The 25392-nt window shown below is 37.8% G+C and overlaps 1 protein-coding gene across 2 annotated transcripts; it reads right to left on the bottom strand.

Moving 5' to 3' along the window:
• Nucleotides 1-700: 700 nt before the first annotated feature.
• On the bottom strand, nt 701-25106 carry LOC106091558 (neutral and basic amino acid transport protein rBAT). 2 transcript variants are annotated; one of them, XM_013258109.2, is made up of 3 exons: nt 24099-25106; nt 2262-2443; nt 701-2199 (listed from the first exon to the last, which is right to left on the bottom strand). In XM_013258109.2, exons 1-3 carry the CDS (start codon nt 24465-24467, stop codon nt 834-836), a joined length of 1917 nt encoding a protein of 638 aa, XP_013113563.2. In that variant the 5' UTR covers nt 24468-25106; the 3' UTR covers nt 701-833. The 2 variants fall into 2 exon arrangements, with proteins under 2 accessions (XP_013113563.2, XP_013113564.2); XM_013258110.2 differs by lacking the exon at nt 24099-25106 and adding an exon at nt 2526-2639.
• Between the last annotated feature and the right edge of the window lie 286 nt (nt 25107-25392).

Raw genomic sequence — 25392 nt, 5'->3', positions numbered from 1 at the left:
GATTCAAGGTCGGTTTATATGGCAGTTATATCAAAGCATGGACAGATTTGACCCATTGTGCCAACTTTCAAGGGCTTATTTTTACTCCTTTGAAAGTTAGCGTGCTTTCGACAGACAGACGGACGGACATGGCTAGACCGACTTCAAATATCATGACGATCAAGAATATATATACTTTATGGGGTCTTGGACGAATATTTCGAGGTTCTACAAACGGAATGACGAAATTAGTATGCCCCTATCCTATGGTGAAGGGTATAAAGATGTGTATTTTATATATTTTTATTTTATCGGAGCGGATTTTGAGATTGGAAAACGCTCCGCTCCGGGTCCAAAAACGTTCGCTCCCGCTCCTGCAATAATAGGCCTTCTCCGCTCCTGGTCTAATGTCATTGTATCATGTGCTTTATATTATTTTGCTCCACATGCCATTTTGGCAAATCGATTTGACGATGATGTAAATTTTTTGACACAATTGAGGATATCTGTCTACAAACTTCAACAACACAAGCAAAAACGTTTTAGACAATGTTATTTGATGTTCTCGCCACGATTCCTTCAGCGTCATAGGTGGACATGCGTACCTTAGTCTGCCATGTGTGTGCCGAGGACAGATTGTGTCGGAGAATTCAACGAGTTTTAATAAGCAAGCTTTACTGCTTGGCTGTTTTCATTCGGCAAAGAAATCGGACAATAAATGTGATTTTTTCTATTAAAGTATAATGTTTATTATTTTTTATACAACTTACAGAAATTTAACAAAATATCCAATTTAACAAATTTAAGTACAGGATGTGCGGTGGCATGGAAATAGTTGAAAGCAGGTTATCGCCCTACTTGTCCAGTCTCACAATAATGCTCTCTGTGGGTCCAATCTGGAAGTCACTAAAGTATATCTTATCATTATTCCCGTGCAGCATCACAATGCCGCTGTAAAATTTGGATGTCATGTCCAGAGTCACTCGAATCTGCCCGAAATTTGACACAGAGACAAAAGTATTACGTCTGGGATAAATTCTTTCAACAATGAGGATATCGTCCCCGCTACGCCTGATGGCCGTATTGGGAAGGACCGTATCACCTTTGCAAATGGCATTTTTGTATATGGAAGGTGACCGGTCGCGCAGCGCAATCATGCGAGACACCAGAGTGTAGTCATCGAAGCTTGTTCCCGAGGACTTTGGCAGCCATGGCAATGTTTCTCTTGTTGTGAATTGTTGAGTGAAATTGAGAGGCCATTGCATGGTAGACAGGTGGTGCAAATGCTTAGTCTCATTATGCTCTTTCAAATGATCATCTACCGCACGCAGACCTATTTCATCGCCATAGAATATACTTGGAGTACCCGGTAACATAAGTTGCATTAGCGTAGCCGTTATACTGAAATTTGAACTGACGCCCTCACGCGCCATTCTTGGTTTGTCCACACTGCCAAGTGACCAGTGAATCCAAACACCTGGATCTTTGGGGGCTATATCCGAATTAAGGAGGTCGTTTAAACGCTCCTCCATATAGATTGTGCCATTGAAGACATTCAAGTAGACATCAACTAGATCTATATGTTGCAATGCGGCACTCTTCTGCGCCTTGTTCAACCTCTGAAGCACTTCTTCGCTGATGATGAGGACTCGTTCATTGCCCAGAATGTCTTTCCATTCCGCCAAGTGGTACTCAATGTCTTCCAAATCTGGAAAGTGCTCTAAGCCCTTTATGTAGAAACCATTAACACCATACTTGATCCAATGTTGAAGGGCCATGGTGATCAGATTCACGGTGATAATGGGCCTGGCAGTTGTTGTTGTCGTATCCTCTGTATCTGATGTATTGGATGCTGTACTGGCTAAGACTTTTATCAAACTTGCTCCTTCTGACTTGCCTAACTCTTTGATGAAGGGATATAGGGGTAGATCCAATATAAGGGACATATTGCGAGCATGCAGAGATTGGCTTAGCTGCTGTACCTCCCCCAAATTGCCGAGAACTTTCGATACTTCCATTAGACTGGCAATGTGGTTAAAGTCTTCCGGGTAATGAGACGTTGGAAAAATCGAATTCAAGCGAACAGCTGAGACACCCAAAGATTTTATGTAGTCGAGACGTTTAACAACACCACGTAGATCGCCGATGCCATCATTATCTGAATCTTGAAAACTGGCCGGAAAAATTTCGTAAAAAACACTGCCCCGATACCACATTGTCCTAAAAATAAGATAGGAATGCGTTAATACCGTTTGTGATGGCTGCTGGTCCATAGCACTTACTTTGGATTGCACACCCTGGGCAGGGTAACAATCATGGCCACCACCACGGCACACATTGCCAGGAGGCTGGACATGAAGACGAAAAAGGTGCACTTTCTAATAAGGGGCCAATTCCATGAGACAAACGAGGGCGTGTCTTTGCCAAGCTGAAGATTTCCATTGGGTCCGTGTCCATTGGCGTCCTAAAACGAGAGAAAACCAAGAAGTCATTACCATATAAACCGTTGACTGTTAAAATATTCGATATCGATTAAAAATAGTGACCATGTTTTGGTTGTCCATATTCGCTCTCCATTGACTTTTCTGCCACAGCACAAACTACTGGCCTGCTGTCTTTTTGATCAAAGCGATTTGTGTTCAATGTGCTAATTTAAGCTTTTCAAAATACATTCTAATCTGCGAGATGCATCTGTATGCGTAAGTCGCTCAGACTGACACTTATTCACACCTTTGAAACGCTTTTGTAAAACCATAGCTAGGGGTAGAGGCGAAACCACTTTGTACCCTATACGTGTAGTGCTTGCATCCAGTATTTATCCAGAAATTTGTTTATCTAAATATTAAAGAAAATAGCTTTAAGATAACTTTTTGCAGCAACAAACTTCTGTTTCTATTCGTTGACCGCAAAAATATGGTGCAAACACTAGAAACTCGGATGCACATAAAAAATTAAAATCTTGATTTAATTAAGAAAGTGATATATTCAATTAAAAATCGTTCCTACACTGAAGAAATGTTTGTCCTCATATTAAAGATTCAGGCCAAAGATGAGCAAACTTTATTTAAAGATGATAAATTTTGCAGCTTTTTAACGGAACATTCCTTACTTACTTTTTTATTTTAAACGGTAGGTTTATAAATCCTAAACTTTGCATCTTGTTATTTAAAATGGCTAAAATGTCGTTGAAAGTATGTTCATTGAACTTGAAACACGACAACAGTGTAACTTAGTTAAAGACGCAAAATAGCTTTACAAATGAGAGCGTCTTTGAATGTTTCATTTTTTTTGGTTAAAAAAACATCTATGAAGTAAAATAAGAATTAATCAGCGATCAAAATGTGTAGCGGACGATCGTGTCCGTTAGTAAAAAGGAAATTAAATTTAAAGACAGCATCTTTACATTAAAGTCTTGGTTCTTCGGCTCGTTTTCATAGCTAAAATCGTACGAATACGGAAAATCTTAAGGTTTGGGCCAACTTTTTGTCAGTTTATAAAGCAGTTTGTGTTATTAATAAAAAAATTTGAAATAAGCATTTATTTTTTTATTCTTTCAAAAATATATTTAATTGACCTAATTAAAATAAATTATAGATATTTTCCAAATTTTTACTTCAGTTGATTAATGGCGGAAACAAAATGAATTGTATTGCATTAAAACATTTTGTATTTTTATTAAAAACAAAAAACTGATTAGTATTACAAGCGGAGATGCTCTTATTGCTGTTGTAGCCACATTTTACTGTGGAGGTTGCGATCCTCGTCAAGCTCCTGTAAGTGTTGAAGCTCGTTTCTGTCCAAAAGACCGATCGCCGCGGGAACAGGTTGGCCATTGGTTATTTAAAGGCGATCTGTATTTGTGCAAGAGCCGGTGCCGCCCGGCCTCTCACTGGGACTCTCCGCTCGATAAAGTGGATTATCCGCAAATACCATTGCAGCTACTCTGAAAGCAGAGAAATGAGACACCAAGCTTTGTTTAGAAGCATAGTTATACTACAATATGTTAGGCTTTTCGACATCCATGTTGTATATGGTTCAGATCAGTTTATTTTTAGATATACATAGCTACTAAAAAGACCAATATTTTGTTATACATAATTGAGCATTGACTTGTACTTATTAGTATTTAGTCCAAAACTTTGCTTTTTTGCACTTGCTTTATTATTTTTGGTTGAGAACTGCTTTTATCAGTGACGCACATGCTGTCTCTGTCTCCGTATGTTCAAAAGTGTCAGACATACCTCCATTGTTTTCTTTTCTTAATTAATTTCGGCTCTCATAACTTTGAAAGGTAGCTGAGTGTGCGTGTCTTCTATTCATTTGCGCTCAATGTGAGCCATCATGCGTATTGCTTAAAATGCAAAATACTATTGGTAATCATTTTATGCTCAGCGACAAAAACCACTTACAATAGCTCAATGAATTTAAAGCGCATTTTATGTTTTGGCCTTTGAGAGTGATAAGCGTCAACAACGATTGCTGGTATAAGGTGTGAGCGTGCCATTCGCTTCATGTCTATCGTGTGCACTCATATTTAATGTGGCTTGCTGCTCTTCTCTGATGTGGATCTCACTGGTTTACGAAATTTTGTTAGTTTATACATTTACCCATATGGGTTCAACGAAATTTTACTGGAAGTTGGCATAGCAGCAATGGGATACAATTGTCGAAGCCGTCTCTGTTAAGTGCATAATAAGGGAAATATTTTTATAATGAAATAACACGTAATGGATACAAACCTTAGCATTTCGCGTATAATATCAATATATATTTTTTAGAAACACCTGTAACCCAAATGTTAAAGCTTAATCTGTATATACTTGCAAGGTGTACCTGTATTCTCAATTTCAGAGCTTTAGCTCAATATATAAAAATATGTACCATTTTGTACGTTTTAGTACCTTAATGTACGAATTTCAAAAAAATTTTCCAGTCGTCTAGTATTTACTCTTAAAGTGTAACTATATCCCAATTTTGAGAGCTAAAGCTCAGTCTGTATTGAAAGTACCATTTTGTACGTTTCAGTAGCAAAATGTAAGAATTTAAAAAAATCTTCCACTTGCCCACTACCTGTATCCCAAATTTCAGAGCTTTAGATCATTCCACAAAAGAAAATACTATTTTGTACGGTTTGGTACCTAAACGTACGAATTTCAAAAAAACAGACATTTCGGTCGCCCAATATATACTCTCAAGGTTTAAATTTCACCACAATAAGAACATTTCTTTCCACTTCTTGTACGATTTGTATTCACGTTCGATGTGGGCGAAGATATACTATTTGGTAACATTTTTCACTTTTTGGTACCACAATGTAAGAATTTTGAATAGATCATGTAGTTACCCATCATATTTTTCCTAATTGTACCGACGTGACAAATTTCATGCCTCTAGCTTCGTCTGTAAATAAGTTTCCAAGTGGTACCAATTTCGGAACCAAAATGCACGAATTGTGAATATATCATTTAGTCACCCATCATATAGTTGCTAGTTGTACCTACATAGCAAATCACAGACCTCTAGCTTCATTTTGTAAAAAAGATACCAAATGGTACCAATTTTGGGACCAACATGTACGAATTGTGAATAGATCATTTATTAACCCATCATACATTTGCTAGTTGTACCCATATACCAAATTTCAGACCTCTAGCTCTATTTACAAGGAAGGTACCAAATGGTACAATTTTGTTACTTCAATGTAACAATTGTGAATAAATCTTTTAAACACCCATCATTAATTTACTAGTTTACCAATATGCAAAATTTCGTACCTCTAGCTCCATTTGCAAAGAACGCACCAAATGGTACCAGTTTTAGTACCAAAATGTACGAATTGTGAGTAGATCATTTACATGCCAAATTTCAGACCTCCAGATCCATTTGTAAAGTAAGTACAAATGGTACCAATTGCGTTACTAAACGAACGTTTTCTCACGTAACCAGTACAATTTTTTCATTTCACTTTCATTATTTTCCAGCTGTCGTGTTTTAAGTCAAGTTTCAATATTCTATCTCTATCTATCCTCCCTGTTCAAAGTTCACCCATATCGTAAATTTTTGGTAAATTTTTTAGTACCCAAATGTACAAATTTCCACAAACTCTTATTGTCACTCAATTAAGATACCCAAAGTGTACCTAAGTTCTAAAATTCAGAGTCCGTAAAACAAAGTATCAATTTCGGCACTAAACGTACTACTTCTCCCACTTCCGCAACGATTTTCCAAAAATTTCAAGACTTATTTTTTCTAGACGCTCTTTAATTTGAGCCCAAGAACATTCTGCTAGCCCTATCCGTTTGCCCCAGGCAAATAGTGCACATTTTCGTGCTATTTGGTGCTATTTAATACCTTAACGTACGAACGTCACCAAACCCGGCCTTAACTCGCATCTCCGACCTAAGACCAACATTCGAACAAAATTTATAGGGTAAGTGCTTCTAAGTTCGGCATGTACCAGTAGTCGACACTTTTATTTTTATACCCTCCACCATAGGATGGGGGGTATACTAATTTCGTCATTCTGTTTGTAACTACTCGAAATATTCGTCCGAGACCCCATAAAGTATAAATATATTCTTGATCGTCGCGACATTTTATTTCGATATAGCCATATCCATCCGTCCGTCCGTCCGTCCGTCTGTCGAAAGTACACTAACTTCCGAAGAAGTAAAGCTAGCCGCTTGAAATTTTGTACAAATATTTCTTATTAGTGTAGGTCGGTTGGTATTGTAAATGGGCCATATCGGTCCATGTTTTGATATAGCTGCCATATATTGTAAACCGATCTTGGGTCTTGACTTCTTGAGCCTCTAGAGTCCGCAATTCTTATCCGATTTGAATGAATTTTCGCACGAAGTGTTTTGTTATGTTATCCAACAACTGTGCCAAATAAGGTTCAAATCGGTTCATAACCTGATAAAGCTGCCATATAAACCGATCTGGGATCTATAATTTGCATAATGGCTATAATTTGCATCATGTCTTTACAAATCCTAAAGCTTTCCTAATTTGGTGGAGATAAAATAAGAAAAGGTGGTAGAACTAGAAATCAGAAATACGAAGAGATTTCCACATCATTGCAGTTGTAAACTTTTGCTTAATTGCCCAGTAATTTTTCTCGGTAGATGAAATATTGTAAATAAACAATTGATCTCAAATGACCAAGCGACAACCGCTAGGGTAATATAAAACTTGCTCTCATAGATAAAAGTCTGGCTACTCATATACTTTCAACAAATTTCCTTACTTAAGGTGGGTATTAAGATCTTTTAACGTAATCTATTCATTGTAAAACGATTTTATACCCACCACCGACGGATGGGGTATATTCATTTTGTCATTCCGTTTGCAACTCGTGGAAATATCCATTACCGACCCTTTAAAGTATATATATTCTTGATCGCCGTAAAAATCTAGGACGATCTATCCATATCTGTCCGTCTGTCTGTTGAAATCACGCTACAGCCTTTAAATATTAATTAACGCAAAAACACAGAAAAACAAAAAATAAATTCATAATCTCTCCCGCGCCAAAAATTAAATAGCCACAATCATTGGTATATTTCTTATCTGGAGATCGTTATATATAAAAGTTATATTCAACTAGGATTTGGTGTGGACTATATTAGGAAAGGATGTAGAAAGGTCAATATTACCCAACAATCCGAATTTCAGGGAAATCGGCTAAACACTTAGCCATTTATGAGACCATGAAGCTCAATCGAGAGGTATATACATATATAGAAGATTCATCCAAATACGGTGCGATATGGATCGTATTCGACGCGAATATAGAGGGTATAATAATACCCCTTTCTCTACAACGCATTCATGCAAAATTTCGTGAAATTGGCTAAAAAATTCGTCTTTTATATGCTCAAAACTTTAAATTCCAAGATCCGTATATGTGGCAGCTTAATCAAACTATGATACAATATAGACCAATTTTGAATAAAAGGGTTTCTAATATAACATATTTTTGGAAATTTCAAACAAATTGTGTAAAAATATTCCTTTTGTGAGCTGAAGACGGTAAACTGGGTAATGGGTTATAAAGGGGCTGTATAAAGATGTAGTTCGAAAATGGGCCTCTATAATCGAACTGAACCCCATACTGGCTAAAAAAATATTCTGTACTATTGTAATTTTTGTATTTCTTCGCCAGGATTCGAACCCGGAGATTGAGATTCATAGGCGCACAATTAACTTCTGTGCCACAGAGACCTCCACATTGTACAGACTATGATTTCGTTCATGGGCGGGGAAATTTCGAAGATGAGCTACATCGGACAATATATTGCGCAATATAAATATATATTCCTTATAAACCTATCTGCTATTCGATTTCTGAAGGGGGCGGAGGAACCATTTTCCACACTCTAATGCCGAAAAAATATATTTTGTGAACAATTTTCATGACTAAAATGTTCCTTTGATTCTCCTTTACCATTAAAAATTATTTGTGATTAAAAATTTTAAATTTTTCTATGCTTTCAATATTTCCACTAATTTTTTTCCTAAAACCAGACAGATTGTTGGTGGACACCCGCTCACTAAAAGCTAATTTCTGCAGTAATCTGTAATCTCAGCTCAAATATTTTTGTTCACAAGGAGAGCCGAGGATTGTATTGACGTTTGTTGACCATTTTTTTTTAAACAGAAAGTTTTATTTATGCTTTGTGATGCTATGTGAGTTAAAAATATAAATGGGTCGACTACTGGTACATGCCAAACTTAGGAGCACTTATCGTATCTCGCGTTGATAAATTGCTCATGATTATGATAGACATACGGCCGTATTCACAAAACTTAATGAGGGCTTTAAATTTGTTATTTGTCACTTCTATAAAGGAAATCTGTCAAATAATCCTATTTTAATCTACATTTAGATTCGTGAATGCTGGTGATAGGCTTTAGTCTATTGTACTAAAGATGGAAATGATTTTAACAATTTAAGGGCGGCTAAGGTCGCGACATCGAAGTATTGATCTGCGACCCCATAAAGTAGATATATTCTTGATCGACTTGGCATCTGTCTGTCTAAATCACGATGGTGATGGAGAGAAATAAGCTATCACCTTGAAAATTTAGGCCATTTGCAAATGGCTCATATCGGTTCAGACTTCGATACAGCTCCTACTTAAAATGGTGTTACGACTTGACTTTTGTGCCCCTAGAACAGCAATACCCAGCGCTTTACGGTAGCGTTGATAACAAGACACACATATTATACCCTCCACCATAAGATGGAGGTATACTAATTTCGTCATTCTGTTTGTAACTACTCGAAATATTCGTCTGAGACCCCATAAAGTATATATATTCTTGATCGTCGTGACATTTTATGTCGATCTAGCCATGTCCGTCCGTCCGTCCGTCCGTCTGTCTGTCGAAAGCACGCTAACTTCCGAAGGAGTTAAGCTAGCCGCTTCAAATTTTGCACAAATACTTCTTATTAGCGTAGGTCGGTTGGTATTGTAAATGGGCCATATCGGTCCATGTTTTGATATAGCTGCCATATAAACCGATCTTGGGTCTTGACTTCTTGAGCCTCTAGAGTCCGCAATTCTTATCCGATTGGAATGAAATTTTGCACTACATATTTTGTTATTATATCCAACAACTGTGCCAAGTATGGTTGAAATCGGTCCATAACCTGATATAGCTGCCATATAAACCGATCTTGGGTCTTGACTTCTTGAGCCTCTAGCGTGCGCAATTCTTATCCGATCAGAATGAAATTTTGCACGACGTGTTTTGTTATTATGTCCAACAACTGTGCCAAGTATGGTTTAAATCGGTCTATAACCTGATATAGCTGCCATATAAACCGATCTTGGGTCTTGACTTCTTGAGCCTCTAGAGTGCGCAATTCTTATCCGATTGGAATGAAATTTTGCACGACATGTTTTGTTATTATATCCAACAACTGTGTCAAGTATGGTTTAAATCGGTCCATAACCTGATATAGCTGCCATATAAACCGATCTTGGGTCTTGACTTCTTGAGCGTCTAGCGTGCGCAATTCTTATCCGATCAGAATGAAATTTTGCACGACGTGTTTTGTTATTATGTCCAACAACTGTGCCAAGTATGGTTGAAATCGGTCCATAACCTGATATAGCTGCCATATAAACCGATCTTGGGTCTTGACTTCTTGAGCCTCTAGAGTGCGCAATTCTTATCCGATTGAAATGACATTTTGTACGACGTGTTTTGTTATGATATCCAACAACTGTGCCAAGTATGGTTCAAATTGGTCCATAACCTGATATAGCTGCCATATAAACCGATCTTGGGTCTTGACTTGTTGAGCCTCTAGAGGGAACAATTCTTATCCGATTTGAATGAATTTTTGCCCGAAGTATTTCGTTATAATATCCAACAACTGTGCCAAGTACGGTTGATATAGCTGCCATATAAACCGATCTGGGATCTTGACTTCTTGACCCCTAGAGGTCGCAATTATTATCCGATATGCCTGAAATTTTGTACGATGGATCCTCTCATGACCATCAACAAACGTGTTTATTATGGTCTGAATCGGTCTATAGCCCGATACAGATCCCATATAAATCGTTCTCTCTATTTTACTTCGTGAGCCCCAATGGGCCCAATTCTTATACGAATTGGCTGAAATTTTACACAGGTCTCCAACATATAATTTAATTGTGGTCCGAATCGGACCATATCTTGATATCGTTTTAATAGCAGAGCAACTCATTTCTTATATCCTTTTCTGCCTAAGAAGAGATGCCGGGAAGAGAACTCGAAAAATGCGATCCATGGTGGAGGGTATATAAGATTCGGCCCGGCCGAACTTAGCACGCTTTTACTTGTTTTTATTTTTTTTGTTTCAGTCGTTGATACAGCAACGAGTGAACATCCGCGGGGTTATACGCATCGTTTTTCTGCTTTTATTTAAACAATGATTATTTTTGATAAAACGATTAAAAGACATTTAAGTTTTCTTATTTTATGTTCATTTTTGCAAAATCATTTAGTCCAAAAAATAATTTTTTACATGTTGAGAGATCCCGAGAAAAAAATTGGTATCTGGCATCAGATACAATTGGATCCAAAAATTGGTTATATATAATTGGATTTAATTGTATAAAATTAGATCTAATTGGATACAATTTGATACAACTGTATCTCGAATTTGTCCTAGATATAAAATCTTCAAATTAAAAAAAAATTGCTGACTTTTTATACCCTCCACCATAGGATGGGGGTATACTAGATTCGTCATTCTGTTTGTAACTACTCAAAATATTCGTCTGAGACCCCATAAAGTATATATATTCTTGATCGTCGTGACATTTTATGTCGATCTAGCCATGTCCGTCCGTCTGTTTGTTGAAAGCACACTAACTTTTGAAGGAGTAAAGCTAGCTGCTTGAAATTTTGCACAAATACTTCTTATTAGTGTAGGCCGGTTGGGATTGTAAATGGGCTATATCGGTCCATGTTTTGATATAGATGCCCTATAAACCGATCTTGGGTCTTGACTTCTTGAGCCTCTAGGGGGCGCTATTCTTATCCAATTGGAATGAAATTTTGCACGACGTGGTTTGTTATGATATCCAACAACTGTGCCAAGTATGATTCAAATCGGTGTAAAACCTGATATAGCCGCCATATAAACCGATCTTGGGTCTTAACTTCTTGAGCCTCTAGAGGTCGCAACTATTATCCGATTTGCCTGAAATTTTGTGCGACGGATCCTCTCATGACCATCAACATACGGGTTTATAATGGTCTGAGTCGGTCTATAGCCTGATACAGCTCCCATATAAATCGATCTCTCTATTTTACTTCTTGAGCCCCCAAAGGGCGCAATTTTTTTTCGAATTGGCTGACATTTTACACAAGTCTCCAACATATAATTTAATTGTGGTCCGAACCGGACCATATCTTGAAATCGCTCTAATAGCACAGAAAAACTTTCCTTTTATCCTTTTTTGCTTAAGAAGAGATGCCGGGAAAAGAACTCGACAAATGCGATCCATGGAGGAGGGTATATAAGATTCGGCCCGACCGAACTTAGCACGCTTTTACTTCTTTTTGTTTTTGTTTTTTTTTTTTTTTTTATTTTTCATTTAAAATGTTGATGGTTTTTATATAACTCTAATTTTTTACCATTTTCTCATATTAGTGCTACCTTTACTTTTTGCCGCCAGTAGGGTTTGCACATGGGCCTCTCGTCTGCTAGTCAAATGCGCCACCAACTCAGCCAACCACTAGTTTATAATGTGATAGTTTATAATATGATGCAATTTGTAACAGTGAGTTCTGGTAGACTCCTACACTTTTATGCTGAATGTGGTCTAAAACGGACCATAATTGGATAAATTCAGAGAATCTAATCGACGAGATACAGGATTGGAGGGTCTCCATGGAGCATTCCTTATCCGACCATCGCTACATTAGGTTTAGAATAGTACGGCCAGCGCCAAATCCGATAAGCTTCCGTAATAAGTTGAAAACCATCTGGCTAAAATTCGGAAGACTACTCAGAAGAAGACTTGGGAAAAATGATTTAGATTGTCCGAGCATAGAAGACATTGACGACAATGTCCACAGGATTACGACCGCACTAGTGGAGTCTTTCGAAGATAGTTGCCTTCTTCGAGAAAGGAAATCACCACAAGTAAAACCATGGATGACCGGGGAGATCAGCAACATTGGGAAAGAGGTCCGCAGACTTTAGGCGAAACGTGCCTTCTGGAAAATTTTCTGCGACCAGGTCGATATCGTAAATGACGCCGCCAAGATGAAAAAGTTTCTCCCAAAAATTATGTCGAAACTGAAACGTTAATAGACGACATGGAAGTGAGAGCAGAGATAACGTAGGATATGTTGAGGCTTCTTAGAAACGTATTTTCCACAGAATACGGCGGGACTCACGGCGACACCGGAATAACGAGATTGATCGAAGGCTTATCATTACAGAATTTATAGTAAAGGAAGCCTTGAGGAGCTTTAAACCTTTTACGTCACCCGTACCTGGTGAAATATTTCCTGCGTTACAACAGAGGAGGCAGACTATCTGACTGGGACTTACCTATACTCATATACTTATATTTATACGCAAGTATGGCATTTATACTCAAGACCTGCAAGGCAAGTTATGCGACACCAAAGGCCTACAGACCTATAACCCTTACGTCCTTTCTACTAAAAACCATGAAACGCAATGCGGATTCCATGATAAAGAGTAAGACCTACAGCGAATTGCTCAAATACAAACCGCATGCCTATGTCAGGGGGAAAGTCGGTGGAGACTGTCCTGCACGAGGTTGTGCATAAAGTAGAAATATTTCGATGCCAAGACGTACACATTGGCGGTTTGTATTTACGAGGGGGCGTTTAACAACGTGCGGACCGACACATTGATCCAATCCTTTGACCAGTACCGGGTGAACCGGGTCCTTAGAGACTGCATTAACTATATGCTGAGGAACAGGATAAATTGCGGGTCCCATGACATTAATATCGCCACTCCTTTGGATGACTACCATAAATAACTTGTTATGGATGCTGACTGAGGAGGGATTTGAACCCATATGCTACGCAGAAGATGTTATAATGCTTTTAAGATGTAAGGATCCGAACCAGCAGAAGTGCCGAAAAGGTCTTGTATATGGCATATGACTGGGATAGACCCAGAAGACTTAAATAAGCTTGTTTACTAGAAAGACGAAGGTGGACCAATTTGACGCACCACGTTTCCTCAGTAAAACGATTTCGATATCAGATAAAGTAAAATATTTAGGAGTGATCTCGGATACGAAATTTAATTGGAAGTGTCACATTCAGGAGCGTACTGAGAAGGCTCGCAGATGTTGGGCACTATGTTGACGGGCCGAAGGCTTGAAATGAGGCCTGAATACGAGGATAGTCCACTGGCTCTACAGAATCGTGATTAGACCAATACTTACTTACGCCTCAATAGTTTGGTTGACTGCTGTGGGGAAGAATGGCAACGTTGCGAACCATGCAACAAGTTCAGAGAACATCTTGTCTTGGTATAGGAGGAGCGATAAGGGCACCAGCCCCTAAGGCACTGGAGACTATTCTCGATATTCGACCCATCGATTAAGTGTGAGGCTATGAGACTTAAGGCGATGGGAGAATGGATTGAGGATGGGAGCAGCTCATACCACCGCGGTATAATCGAGGCGACGATAGGAAACCTGGAAGGAAGGGAAGAGGTTTCCGATCGGACCTGCAGGCGGAGATCCGGGCGATCACGGAATGCGTGAAGTGATGTGGTGCTAACGCGGGGACGTCAAGTCTGAACATCTTTACCGACAGTAAAATTGCCATAAGGGCAATAACAACCAGGACGGTAAGGTCACGAACAGTCTTGCAGTGTAAGAAGGAGATTAACATCCTTTCTGAGGATGGCAAAATCCGCATCGTTTGAATGTCAGGCCATAACGGAGTAAGGGGGAATGAAAGGGCAGACGATTTGGCAGTGAAGACCGGAGGACTGCCGTCAAAAAACTTGGTTAACCCGAAGCCTTTCGGCTTAACGCAGTCCGAGCGTGGGCGACGAACGCGCTTGTAACACTAAGGAAAAGCGAAACAGTCGGTAGGACGGCGAAAATCCTATGGGGTGATCCAGATCGTGAGAGAACGAGGCTATTACTGAAAGGAAGTAAAAGGAGGTTTGTATAGTTTTTGGTACCATAAAATGACACATATGCAAAATCGATACGGCAAGTGATAGCATGTGGGGAAGATGATGAGGCTTTGGAGTATATCCTACGTCATTGCCCGGCTTTTGCGGATAGCAGATACCGGTACTTAATTGGGGAAGACATGAACCAACTACGGGGCGAGGTATGGAAAACAATAGCTCGGAATTTAATAAAGTTTTCTCTTTTGAAGTTACTTTTGAGATTTTAGAGCGTACAACAAGCCGATTACTGGCCTAGGTGTATGTCCATAGTGGCATGGGGCGGATTAATATTCGCACCCTCTTTTCAGCCTAACCTAACCTAACCTGGTCTTTAAAAAACTACCCTCCCCCTGGCTACGTCCCTAATGGGAGCTATATTAAAAACATAACCTATTTCTATGAAATTCGCTAATTACGTCGGGAGACATTACAGAATCTTTGAGTCAACATTTCGTGAGAATCGGTACACTACTAACATTGAGCGATTTGATCTGAGCGGATTTATTAATTTGCATCTCATACAAATACGGCTGCCCGAGTAAAAAAAGATTGATATCGTCAGATCCAATGTATCTGGGATGAGATAAAGTTAGATCTAATTAGATCCAAATGGATCTGCAATTTCCAATTATATCTGATGCCATATACAACTATATTTGGTAGTAGATATAACTGGATATGGGACAATATATAATTATATCTGCTGTATAGAAATATATCCAAAAAGATATGCTAGATATAACTATATCTGGCATTGGATATAATTGTATCTGGCCTTATATATAATTATATCTTGGGCCATATACACATAGTCCAGTTAAGTTTTGTTGTATATGTTGTTTCTTTATATTTCTTAAATTAGAAAACAAAAACAAAAATACAAGTTTGCTTTTGCTTTTTTGTTCTAACGGCACTTTTGTCTCATAAGAAGAAATTATGACAACCAAAAAGTCTGCGTTCACTTTGTTTACTTCGAAAGTACCGTTACTTTTTATGATGCTTGTTCTTATTTTTGATCAGTTTCAGTTCATTATCATAACAAGTGATAGTTACACGTGTTTTTTTGTTAATTAATAAATTTGGAGACATGGAAACTAAAGAAAGAAGGACAAAGCTTTAGAAATATTGGTGGAACAGTTAGAAGAACGTATTCTTCTGTCCAGCGCGTAATTAATAATTACAAAGAAACCGACATTATAACATCAAAGCCTCGGCTTGGGCGTCCAAAAAATTATCCATTAGAGAAGAGCGCAAAGTGATTAATATGGCAGACAACAACCCTCGTACAACATCAACCAAAATTGTTGAAAATATTAAAATAATGTTTAAAAAAAGCATCTGTGCCGAAACTGCCAGAAAAATATTACATAGAGCTGGATTTCATGGAAGAGTTGCTCGATGAAAGCCGTATATTTCAGTCATAAACAGACAAAAGCGGATTGCATTCGCTAATACTTTTATCAATAAGCCTTCTGAATTCTGGAAACAAATTATTTACTCCGACGAGAGCAAATTCTGTATTTTTGGCATTAAAGGTCGGCAAATAGTGTGGCGCAAGTCCGGGACTGAGCTGGAAAACCAAAATTTAGTTGGAATGGTGAAGCACGTTGGTGGTGGAGTTATGGTGTGGGGGTGTATGGCTGCTAGTGGAGTGGGTCAATTAGAATTAGAATCTCAATATTTTGAAAAAAAAAATTTAAACCAAGCGCTGCTAAACTAGGGTTAGCAACGACATTTTGGTTCCAACAAGATAACGATCCAAAGCATACATCGGAGGTTGTTAGGCTTTGGCTTCTATATAACACTCAAAAGTAACTTAAAACACCACCCCAATCACCAGATCTCAACCCCATTGAGCATCTTTGGGATCTATTGGAAAAAAATTCGTCAGCACATTATAACCAGCAAGGAGATGTTACGAAGTGTCATGCAGGCAGAATGGGCGAAAATAACATCTGAGGAAACAGAGAAGTTGGTAAACTCCATGCCAAATAGACTAAGTGCAGTCTTTAAACAACGTGGCTATCCTACCAAATATTAGGAATGTGTTAATATGTTTTTATTTTGTGTTTAAATAACTCTTTTGTTTATTTTTAATTATTGAACGCAGACTTTGTGGTGTTTATATTTAATTGTTATCATATTTAAATCAATCTAGAGTAAAAGTGCTTAACCAAACTTAGAATTTTGTTTTTGTTTTTTAATGTTAGGAATATGAAGAAAAAATATTGGGTTGCTCAAAAAGTAATTGCGGATTTTTCAGGTCGGCCAAATGAAGTTGATGATGACCAAATCAAAGCATTAATCGAATTAGATCGTCATGTAACTGAGCGTGAGATAGGAGAGAAGTTAAATATACCAAAATCAACCGTTCATAATCACATAAAAAGTCTTGGACTGGTGAAAAAGCTTGATATTTGGGTACCACATGTATTGAAAGAAATTCATTTAACAAACCGAATCAACGCTTGTGATATGCACCTTAAACGCAATGAATTCGATCCGTTTTTAAAACGAATCATAACTGGAGATGAAAAATGGATTGTTTACAACAACGTTAGTCGAAAACGATCATGGTCCAAGCATGGTGAACCAGCTCAAAACACTTCAAAGGCTGATATCCACCAAAAGAAGGTTATGCTGTCTGTTTGGTGGGATTGGAAGGGTGTGGTATATTTTGAGCTGCTTCCAAGGAACCAAACGATTAATTCGGATGTTTACTGTCATCAAGGAGAAGCGACCAGAATTGGTCAATCGTAAAGGTGTCATATTCCACCAGGACAACGCTAGACCGCACACATCTTTGGTCACTCGCCAAAAACTGAGTGAGCTTGGCTGGGAACTTTTGATGCATCCACCATATAGCCCTGACCTTACACCATCAGACTACCATTTATTTCGATCTTTGCAGAAATGGTAAAACTTTCGGCAATGATGAGGCTATAAAATCGCACTTGGTTCAGTTTTTTGCTAAGTTCTATGAGCGTGAAATACTAAATTTGCCAGGAAGATGGCAAAAGGTTATCGAACAAAATGGCAATTATATATTTGATTAAAATTCATTCTAAGTTTTATTAAAAATGCATTTACTTTCTTTTAAAAAATCCGCAATTACTTTTTGAGCAACCCAATTTATGTAAAAGAGTTGATTTGATTTATAATTTTATTTTGTGTTCTTTAACCAATCATAAAAGTTTGTCAGGCGAACGCAGACTTTATGGGCTATGTGTATATCTATTTCTTGCCCTACAAACAACTGAATTTTGTTCTTTCAGTGTTTTAACGTACCAATGCTTTAATGCAAACCAGACGAAAGGCACGTCGCATGTGGTGTAGGTCACTGTCTATACACAAAACACCACTGGCAGCATCAACCGTTGGGCGATCGCCGTTCGAAGAACAAAAGAGTTTTGCAAAAGATGTTTATAATAATAATTTTGGAACCACCCAAACTCGTCGGTAGGATTTGTCAAAAAGATATGTCTTCTAGGTTCAAACTATGCTCTTAAGAGTACTTCCAAGTCACCAAATGAAGACATCCAACGATTATAAACACAATTGCCCATCTGCTACTCTAAGTAATATTTTTGTATGAACTATTTCAAGACCAAATAAATTTAGCGCAAGACATGTGAATGAACGGGAGGCTTACATTGAAAACTTACTCTTATGGCAATCGACGATTACTTAGAGTAGCAGTTGGGCAAGTGTGTTTGTTTGTAAAAGTTGGATGTATTCATTTGGTAGAAACACATGAAGTGAAATAATTTTTTTCCTTGCTGCGCTTAAAGTGAAAATACTCGTAAGAGCATAGAAGGCATACTTTTTCGACAAATGCTATCGACGAGTTGGGTAGTACCGAACGAAATCGCGATCTAGGATACCAGTCAAATGCTATTACCTACCTTACTTTAAAAATTATGGTTTTTTCTGTGTACCCCATGGCCTGCAGCCGGACATTATCCCATTGTATGAATTATTTTAGGACCAAATTAAGTTTCGCACAAGACACTAAAAAACTCAACATCTAAAGACGCTCCTATTTGTAAGGCTATTTTGCGTCTTTGATTGCGGTACACTATTGTCTTGTCCCAAAGTCAATTTCCTAACTTTCAAGAATATTTTGACCTTCATCTTAGATTTTTGTCTTTAGTAACAAGACGCAAAGTTAAGGATTTAAAATGAAAAATCCTTTATATAAAGGAAAGAAAAATACGGGAATATAAAAGGTAATGTTGACTCGAATCTTCAAAATTGTGACAAAAATGTAATCAGTATAGATAAGCAGCATGCAGAGGAATAGCTGCGTACATTGTTGGTCTCATGACATAAGTTTAAGGGACAAAATTTACCCAAAGTTGGTATAAAAATTTTATTTCGCTTTATGACAATGTTCTTTTCTGAAAATTTGCTAAACTACGGGAACATATCCTATTACCAAAGAAATTTCAATTAGTTCATTTACTTAAAACGGGCATGGAAAATGCCTAAAAATTCTCCCTTGCCACCAGTTCACAAAAATTAAACTCACGTCCAAAAGTACTCCCAGAAGGGAAAATTACATCCATACATACTTGTAAAAAAGCAAAAATTGTATGGAAAAAAATTTTGTAGCAAATTTCTACTGAAGCTTGTTACTATTTTTGAGATTTTGGGGACACGTCAGTATGAAATCCACCATGTTGTAAGATCATGTTTAATATAAATTTTTTTGTTAGTTTGGAATGAAAAAAGGCATGCATGAACCTTTAAATATGTGAATGCACTTTAAAGACATTTTCAATAGCATATTTTATTTACAAATAGTCAGCATGTTTTGTTATGATTAACTAATTAAGTTTTTAAGAATTTCTTACCCACATAAAATTAACCTTTAATTGTGCGTGGTCGATTGTTTATGTTTAAACTCATAAAAGGTGACAAATTATGATCACAATAATCCTAATTTAATATTTTTTACATGAAATTTAGAAAAGTAGATAATAACTTCTTGTCAAAAAATGTTTGATAATTTTGGGTGTTTCTTTGAAGATGAATTTGTCTTGTCTGGCATTATATAGACGGAGACATAGACTCCGTTTACTGTATGTGGTTGAAATCAATTTATCGTCAAGGGTTACTAATCGCAGCTCCAAAGTGTAAGATTGTTGTTGTTTGTTTTTATGTTTTTTGTATGCTTGGCTGGGCGCTGAATTCGAATAAGAATTGCGCTCTTTAGGGCTTCAAGAAGATCGGTTTATATGGGAGCTGTATCAGGCTATAGACCTATTCAGACCATATTTGACACGTATGTTAAAGGTCATGGGAGAAGCTGTTGTACAAAATTTTAGCCAAATCTAATAATAATTGCACCCTCTGGAGGCTTAAAAATTATAAATCCCAGATCGGTCTACATGGTGTAACGACCCTCATCAAACAGATTCTGTCTCTTTCCCGCGTTTGCTACCTATTGTCTCGTTCTTGCTCAAAGAGACAAACCTCGGTCAATTACAAAATCAAATAAGTTGTAGGTAGCTATAAAAAAAGAGTTAGTGATGACCATTTTATATAACCGAAATGTAGTTAGGTATGGATGAAGAAATTAAGGTGGAATTCTTTCTTCATCAATAGCCGTGTCCCGCCCTTCCTTGCTGACTATCATTTAAATCTGTCAGCCCACTTCTTGCATAAACTTTTCGTGTTTCCTTATTTCTCTTCTAAGTTGTGACCCACTTGTTATCTGCATATGCAATAGTTTATGACGAATCTCGGGTCTCAAACACGTAAAACAGTCTCACAGATATCTCTGTCTGAAAGAGGGTATCTCAACCTATCGGTCATTAATGATATAATGTCCACATAGTCATCAATTCTTTCGTCAGCCTTCTGTTTGCGCTTCCTTATATCGTCTAAGACGTCATAATCACTTATGTCGTCTTTGTATTGTGCCTTCAGAGTCTCTGTCAATGACTGTCAATCAATATTATCTTGTGTGCGATGGTATCTCCAGTACCAGTCCAGAGCCTTACCATCGGATAAAACATGGGCTTGTCTTCCTAGTAATTAAAAGTCACCTCCGAGGTTATTTGACGTAAGCGCATTGATTCGGTAAATAAATTCATCTACCGATATATTATTTGAAAATCCTGTAAATTTAATTCGCCAATTTTTGATTATACCTAATACCTTGTCTGTGTCCAAATTACTTGAAGATCCACCAGATCTTGTATTTCCTATGGCTGCAACAGAATTTGCATATCCTAACTCCAGCCCATTTGCGGATCAATCTGTAGCTCTATGTGTATTCGCATTCATGTTCCCCATCATGGTTCAAATCCCTCAACCAATTCAGACCACAAATCCCTAATTGATTCATTCAACATAGTTCTCAATTCCGTACCTCGTGCATTTGTTTGCGATGTGGAAGGCTGATTCTGGCGTCTGAGTGCTTGATTTCTAGTAGTCACTCCAACTCATGAAAGAATTTGGTCAAAAGCATAATCATTTCGGTTAATATGATAATATTGAAAATAATAAAAACAAGTAAAAGCGTGCTAAGTTCGGCGGGGCCGAATCTTATATACCCTCCACCATGGATCGCATTTGCCGAGTTCTTTTCCCGGCATCTCTTCTTAGGCAAAAAAGGATATAAGAAAAGAGTTGCTCTGCTATTAAAACGATATCAAGATATGGTCCGGTTCGGACCACAATTAAATTATATGTTGGAGACCTGTGTAAAATTTCAGCCAATTCGTATAAGAATTGCGCCCATTGGGGCTCACGAAGTAAAATAGAGAGAACGATTTATATGGGATCTGTATCGGGCTATAGACCGATTCAGAACATAATAAACACGTTTGTTGATGGTCATGAGAGGATACGTCGTACAAAATTTCAGGCATATCGGATAATAATTGCGACCTCTAGGGGTCAAGAAATCAAGATCCCAGATCGGTTTATATGGCAGCTATATCAGGTTATGAACCGATTTAAACCATACTTGGCACTGTTGTTGGGTATCAAAACAAAACACGTCGTGCAAAATTCCATTCCAATCGGATAAGAATTGCGCACTCTAGAGGCTCAAGAAGTCAAGACCCAAGATCGGTTTATATGGCAGCTATATCAGGTTATGGACCGATTTGAACCATACTTGGCACAGTTGTTGGATATCATAACAAAACACGTCGTGCAAAATTTCATCCCAATCGGATAAGAAATGCGCACTCTAGAGGCTCAAGAAGTCAAGACCCAAGATCGGTTTATATGGCAGCTATATCAAAACATGGACCGATATGGCCCATTTACAATACCAACCGACCTACACTAATAAGAAATATTTGTGCAAAATTTCAAGCGGCTAGCTTTACTCCTTCGGAAGTTAGCGTGCTTTCAACAGACAGACGGACGGACGGAAAGACGGACGGACATGGCTAGATCGACATAAAATGTCGCGACGATCAAGAATATATATACTTTATGGGGTCACATACGAATATTTCGAGTAGTTACAAACAGAATGACGAAATTAGTATACCCCCCATCTTATGGTGGAGGGTATAAAAATTATATATCGTTCATGAAGAATCCTAACCATAAATAAGACAACTGATAAAATAAAACTTAAATAACTAGGCGATTGATCCTGCAAGTAAAATTCCGCTTCTAAACAGAACTGAGAATCGTCACAAGCATCAAAAACGAACACAACAAAAAAAATAAATACCTCTCAAAATTTTAAAAGGAACAATTTCAGCTCAATGTGCCTAATCGCTAATCCATCATTGAAATATTTAAGAGTACGAAATAAAAACAGCCCAAAACAAAAAATAAATAAAAAAATTGATCCTAAATAAGCCGGATACACCGGAACGTATTATGCTATGACGCATTATGCAAAAAATCTCAATGATTAACCAAATTTAAATTAAACTGGGCGCCATTATTATTTATTTAACGACCCTCATCAAACAGATTCTGGCTCTTTCCCGCGTTTGCTACCTATTGTCTTTACCTATTATTCTGCATATACTTCACACGTTAAAATTAATTTTTATAACACAAAAAAAAAATATTTTTAAGAAATACATCACTATTTTCCAATTTTTGTATGTATTAAATTGAGGGTTATTACCATACGACAAATATGTACGAATTCGGTATTAAAACGCACACGAACTTTTCATATATTCCAAATTCTTCAAAATTTCAACTAGATTTTGGTTCACTCGCATATATCTAAAATAAGGAATTACCTATATCAAACGAGACAGAAAAATCTCGAGCGCCAAATCATACTAATTTTGACTACCATTTGTTAAATTTTTATTCATGTGGGGTCACTTTTTTTTAGAGTACATCACAAGGGGACATTTTGTCGCCACTCCTATGGTGATTTCAGATTACTTTTTATACCCTCCACCATAGGATGGGGGTATACTAATTTCGCCATTCTGTTTGTAACACCTCGAAATATGCATCTGAGACCCCATAAAGTATATATATTCTTGATTGTCTTGTTATTTTAAGTCGTATGTCTGTCGAAAGCACGCTTACTTGCGAAGAAGTAAAGCTAGCCACTTGAAATTTTGCACAAATACTTTTTATTGGCGTAGGTCGGTTGGGATTGTAAACAGTCCAAATCGGTCCATGTTTTGATATAGCTGACCGATATGGACTATACTTGTCATGACAATTAAAAGTCATTAAGACATACCAGACTCAAGAAGTCAAATTGGGCGATCGGTTTATATGGCAGCTTTATTAGGTTATGGATCAATTAGGTCCACACATGGCGTTATTGTTAGAACTCAAAACCAAACACTTTATGCAAAATTTCAGCCAAGCGAATAAAAATTGCGCTCTCTAGATGCTCAACAAGTCAAGATCCGAGATCGGTTTATATGGCAGCTATATCAGCTATCCCAACCCACATACACTAATAAAAAATATTTGTGCAAAATTTCTAAATCGACTTAGAGTGTCAAGTAAATCAAGAACATATATACTTTATTGGGGGTCGGATCAATATGTAGGTGTATTATCAACGGAATGACGAAGGAGCTTACCCCTATCCTATGGTGGAGGGCATACCAAAACCGTATTGGCGAATGAATAAAGTTTCGAGAGGTTTTAGAAGTTGCATCGGTGCATCGATTTATATACGGCTACTTTTGATTTGATTTGATTGGATTGCTTTCATCATTTAACACTTGAACTAAAAAGTGGGCTGTGAACAGTTACAAAGTTATAAAACAATTCTATAGTTGCTATTCACATTGGCTAGTTCAAGATGTCGGCAGATTTAGCCACAACAAGTTTAGCACAGTGAAGCACTGCTGAAAGGTGTACGAAACTGTCATAAACATTTTGTCTTAAACTATGCTCCGAGTTGGGTTTCGGCAATTCCTAACCCACAGTTGCGTATTAGGGAGTGTGTATTATTTACCTGGGTTGAGCTGTTATTGTTTTGCAAATGTTTGTAAGAGTGTTTATTAAAGAGCGTGGTGGAGGTGGCATCCGGCACACTCATTCCAATTCCAGAACTACTGCCAGAGGATGAACTTGTTTCGACCTTGCCGTCCTCATTACACAAATTGGCCGAAGTGTTGCTGTCATTGTCGTTGTCGATGCACGGCGTGAGGGGATGCGAGAAAGTCATTGGTGTTGTGGAGCCGTTTGTGTTTGACGACAACAGTGGACAGATGGATGCCTCTTCCTCGGGCATAAATGTTGAAACCGATGGCGATTCAATCAAAGTGTGTGGCAGTTCGACATCGAGTAGTGCGGGGTCTGTAGAGATGCCCATTTTGTTCATATCAATCTGTGACTGGGCGTCTACTCTAAATCTAGCCAAAGTCCAAATGGAATCGGTTTGATTACTTGACTATGGTAACAAAGACGTCAAAAAACATAACCCCAATATTTGGATAAGTGATAAAAATTCTCCCAATTTCGTCGTTAAAAAAAATCGAGGCCGTTGTTTTTACCGAGAGTAGACAAAAAAAAACTTTGCTGATGAGCGCTTCGCAAACGAAAATCGTATGAAGAATTTTACTTTGCCTGCTGCTGATGCTTGATGCAGGGGGTGGATGTGGGAGGTGGGGTCGATTCTAATTGGTTGTGTTGTCGTACTTGTACTCGCGTTTATTTTTATCGTCCGCAAACAAATAAACAAAATTCTGTTGAAATGGCTTTTGTATGCCTTATCCGTGGTTGTAGTTCGTCCTAATTCGATTCGTTTTGCTTTCGAGATGAGACAGACCACCAAATAATTGGAAGAGTAGACGGTGCAAGAGCACATTCACGTTTCAATTGATTTCAATTAAAGCGAGTGTCACAAATTAATTTCCAGCCGAATTGGGATGTTTGCTTTACGACGTATTTTCGCGGCTATCGAAATGTGTTCTTAATGCTGCGGCACTCGTGACACGAGTGAGGAGGAAGAACATCTACAACTTGGCAAGAGACTGTGTGTGTCTAAATAAAGGTGTGTGAGTAATTGAGTGACATAAAGCGCTGGCGCAGTGAGAGCTCGTTTCCACTTCCACATACGATCCAAAGTTAATGTGGTTGGTGGCGCTGTGTTCGAGCATATGTTTTTCATTTTTGCCAATGCGCAAAAAGAAGGAAAATTCTATTGCTTTTACTACCACCAAATGCAAGGCTGGGGCAATTTTCAACGTTGGAAAGTGTTGGAGCACAAGTTATAGTGTTGGCAATACGCAAAATGTAGCGAAATA

The sequence above is a fragment of the Stomoxys calcitrans genome, chromosome 3 (assembly GCF_963082655.1).
Source record: "Stomoxys calcitrans chromosome 3, idStoCalc2.1, whole genome shotgun sequence".
NCBI lineage: Eukaryota > Metazoa > Arthropoda > Insecta > Diptera > Muscidae > Stomoxys > Stomoxys calcitrans.
Note: the sequence above shows the minus strand (reverse complement) of the source record. Positions and strands in the feature narration are given on the sequence as shown.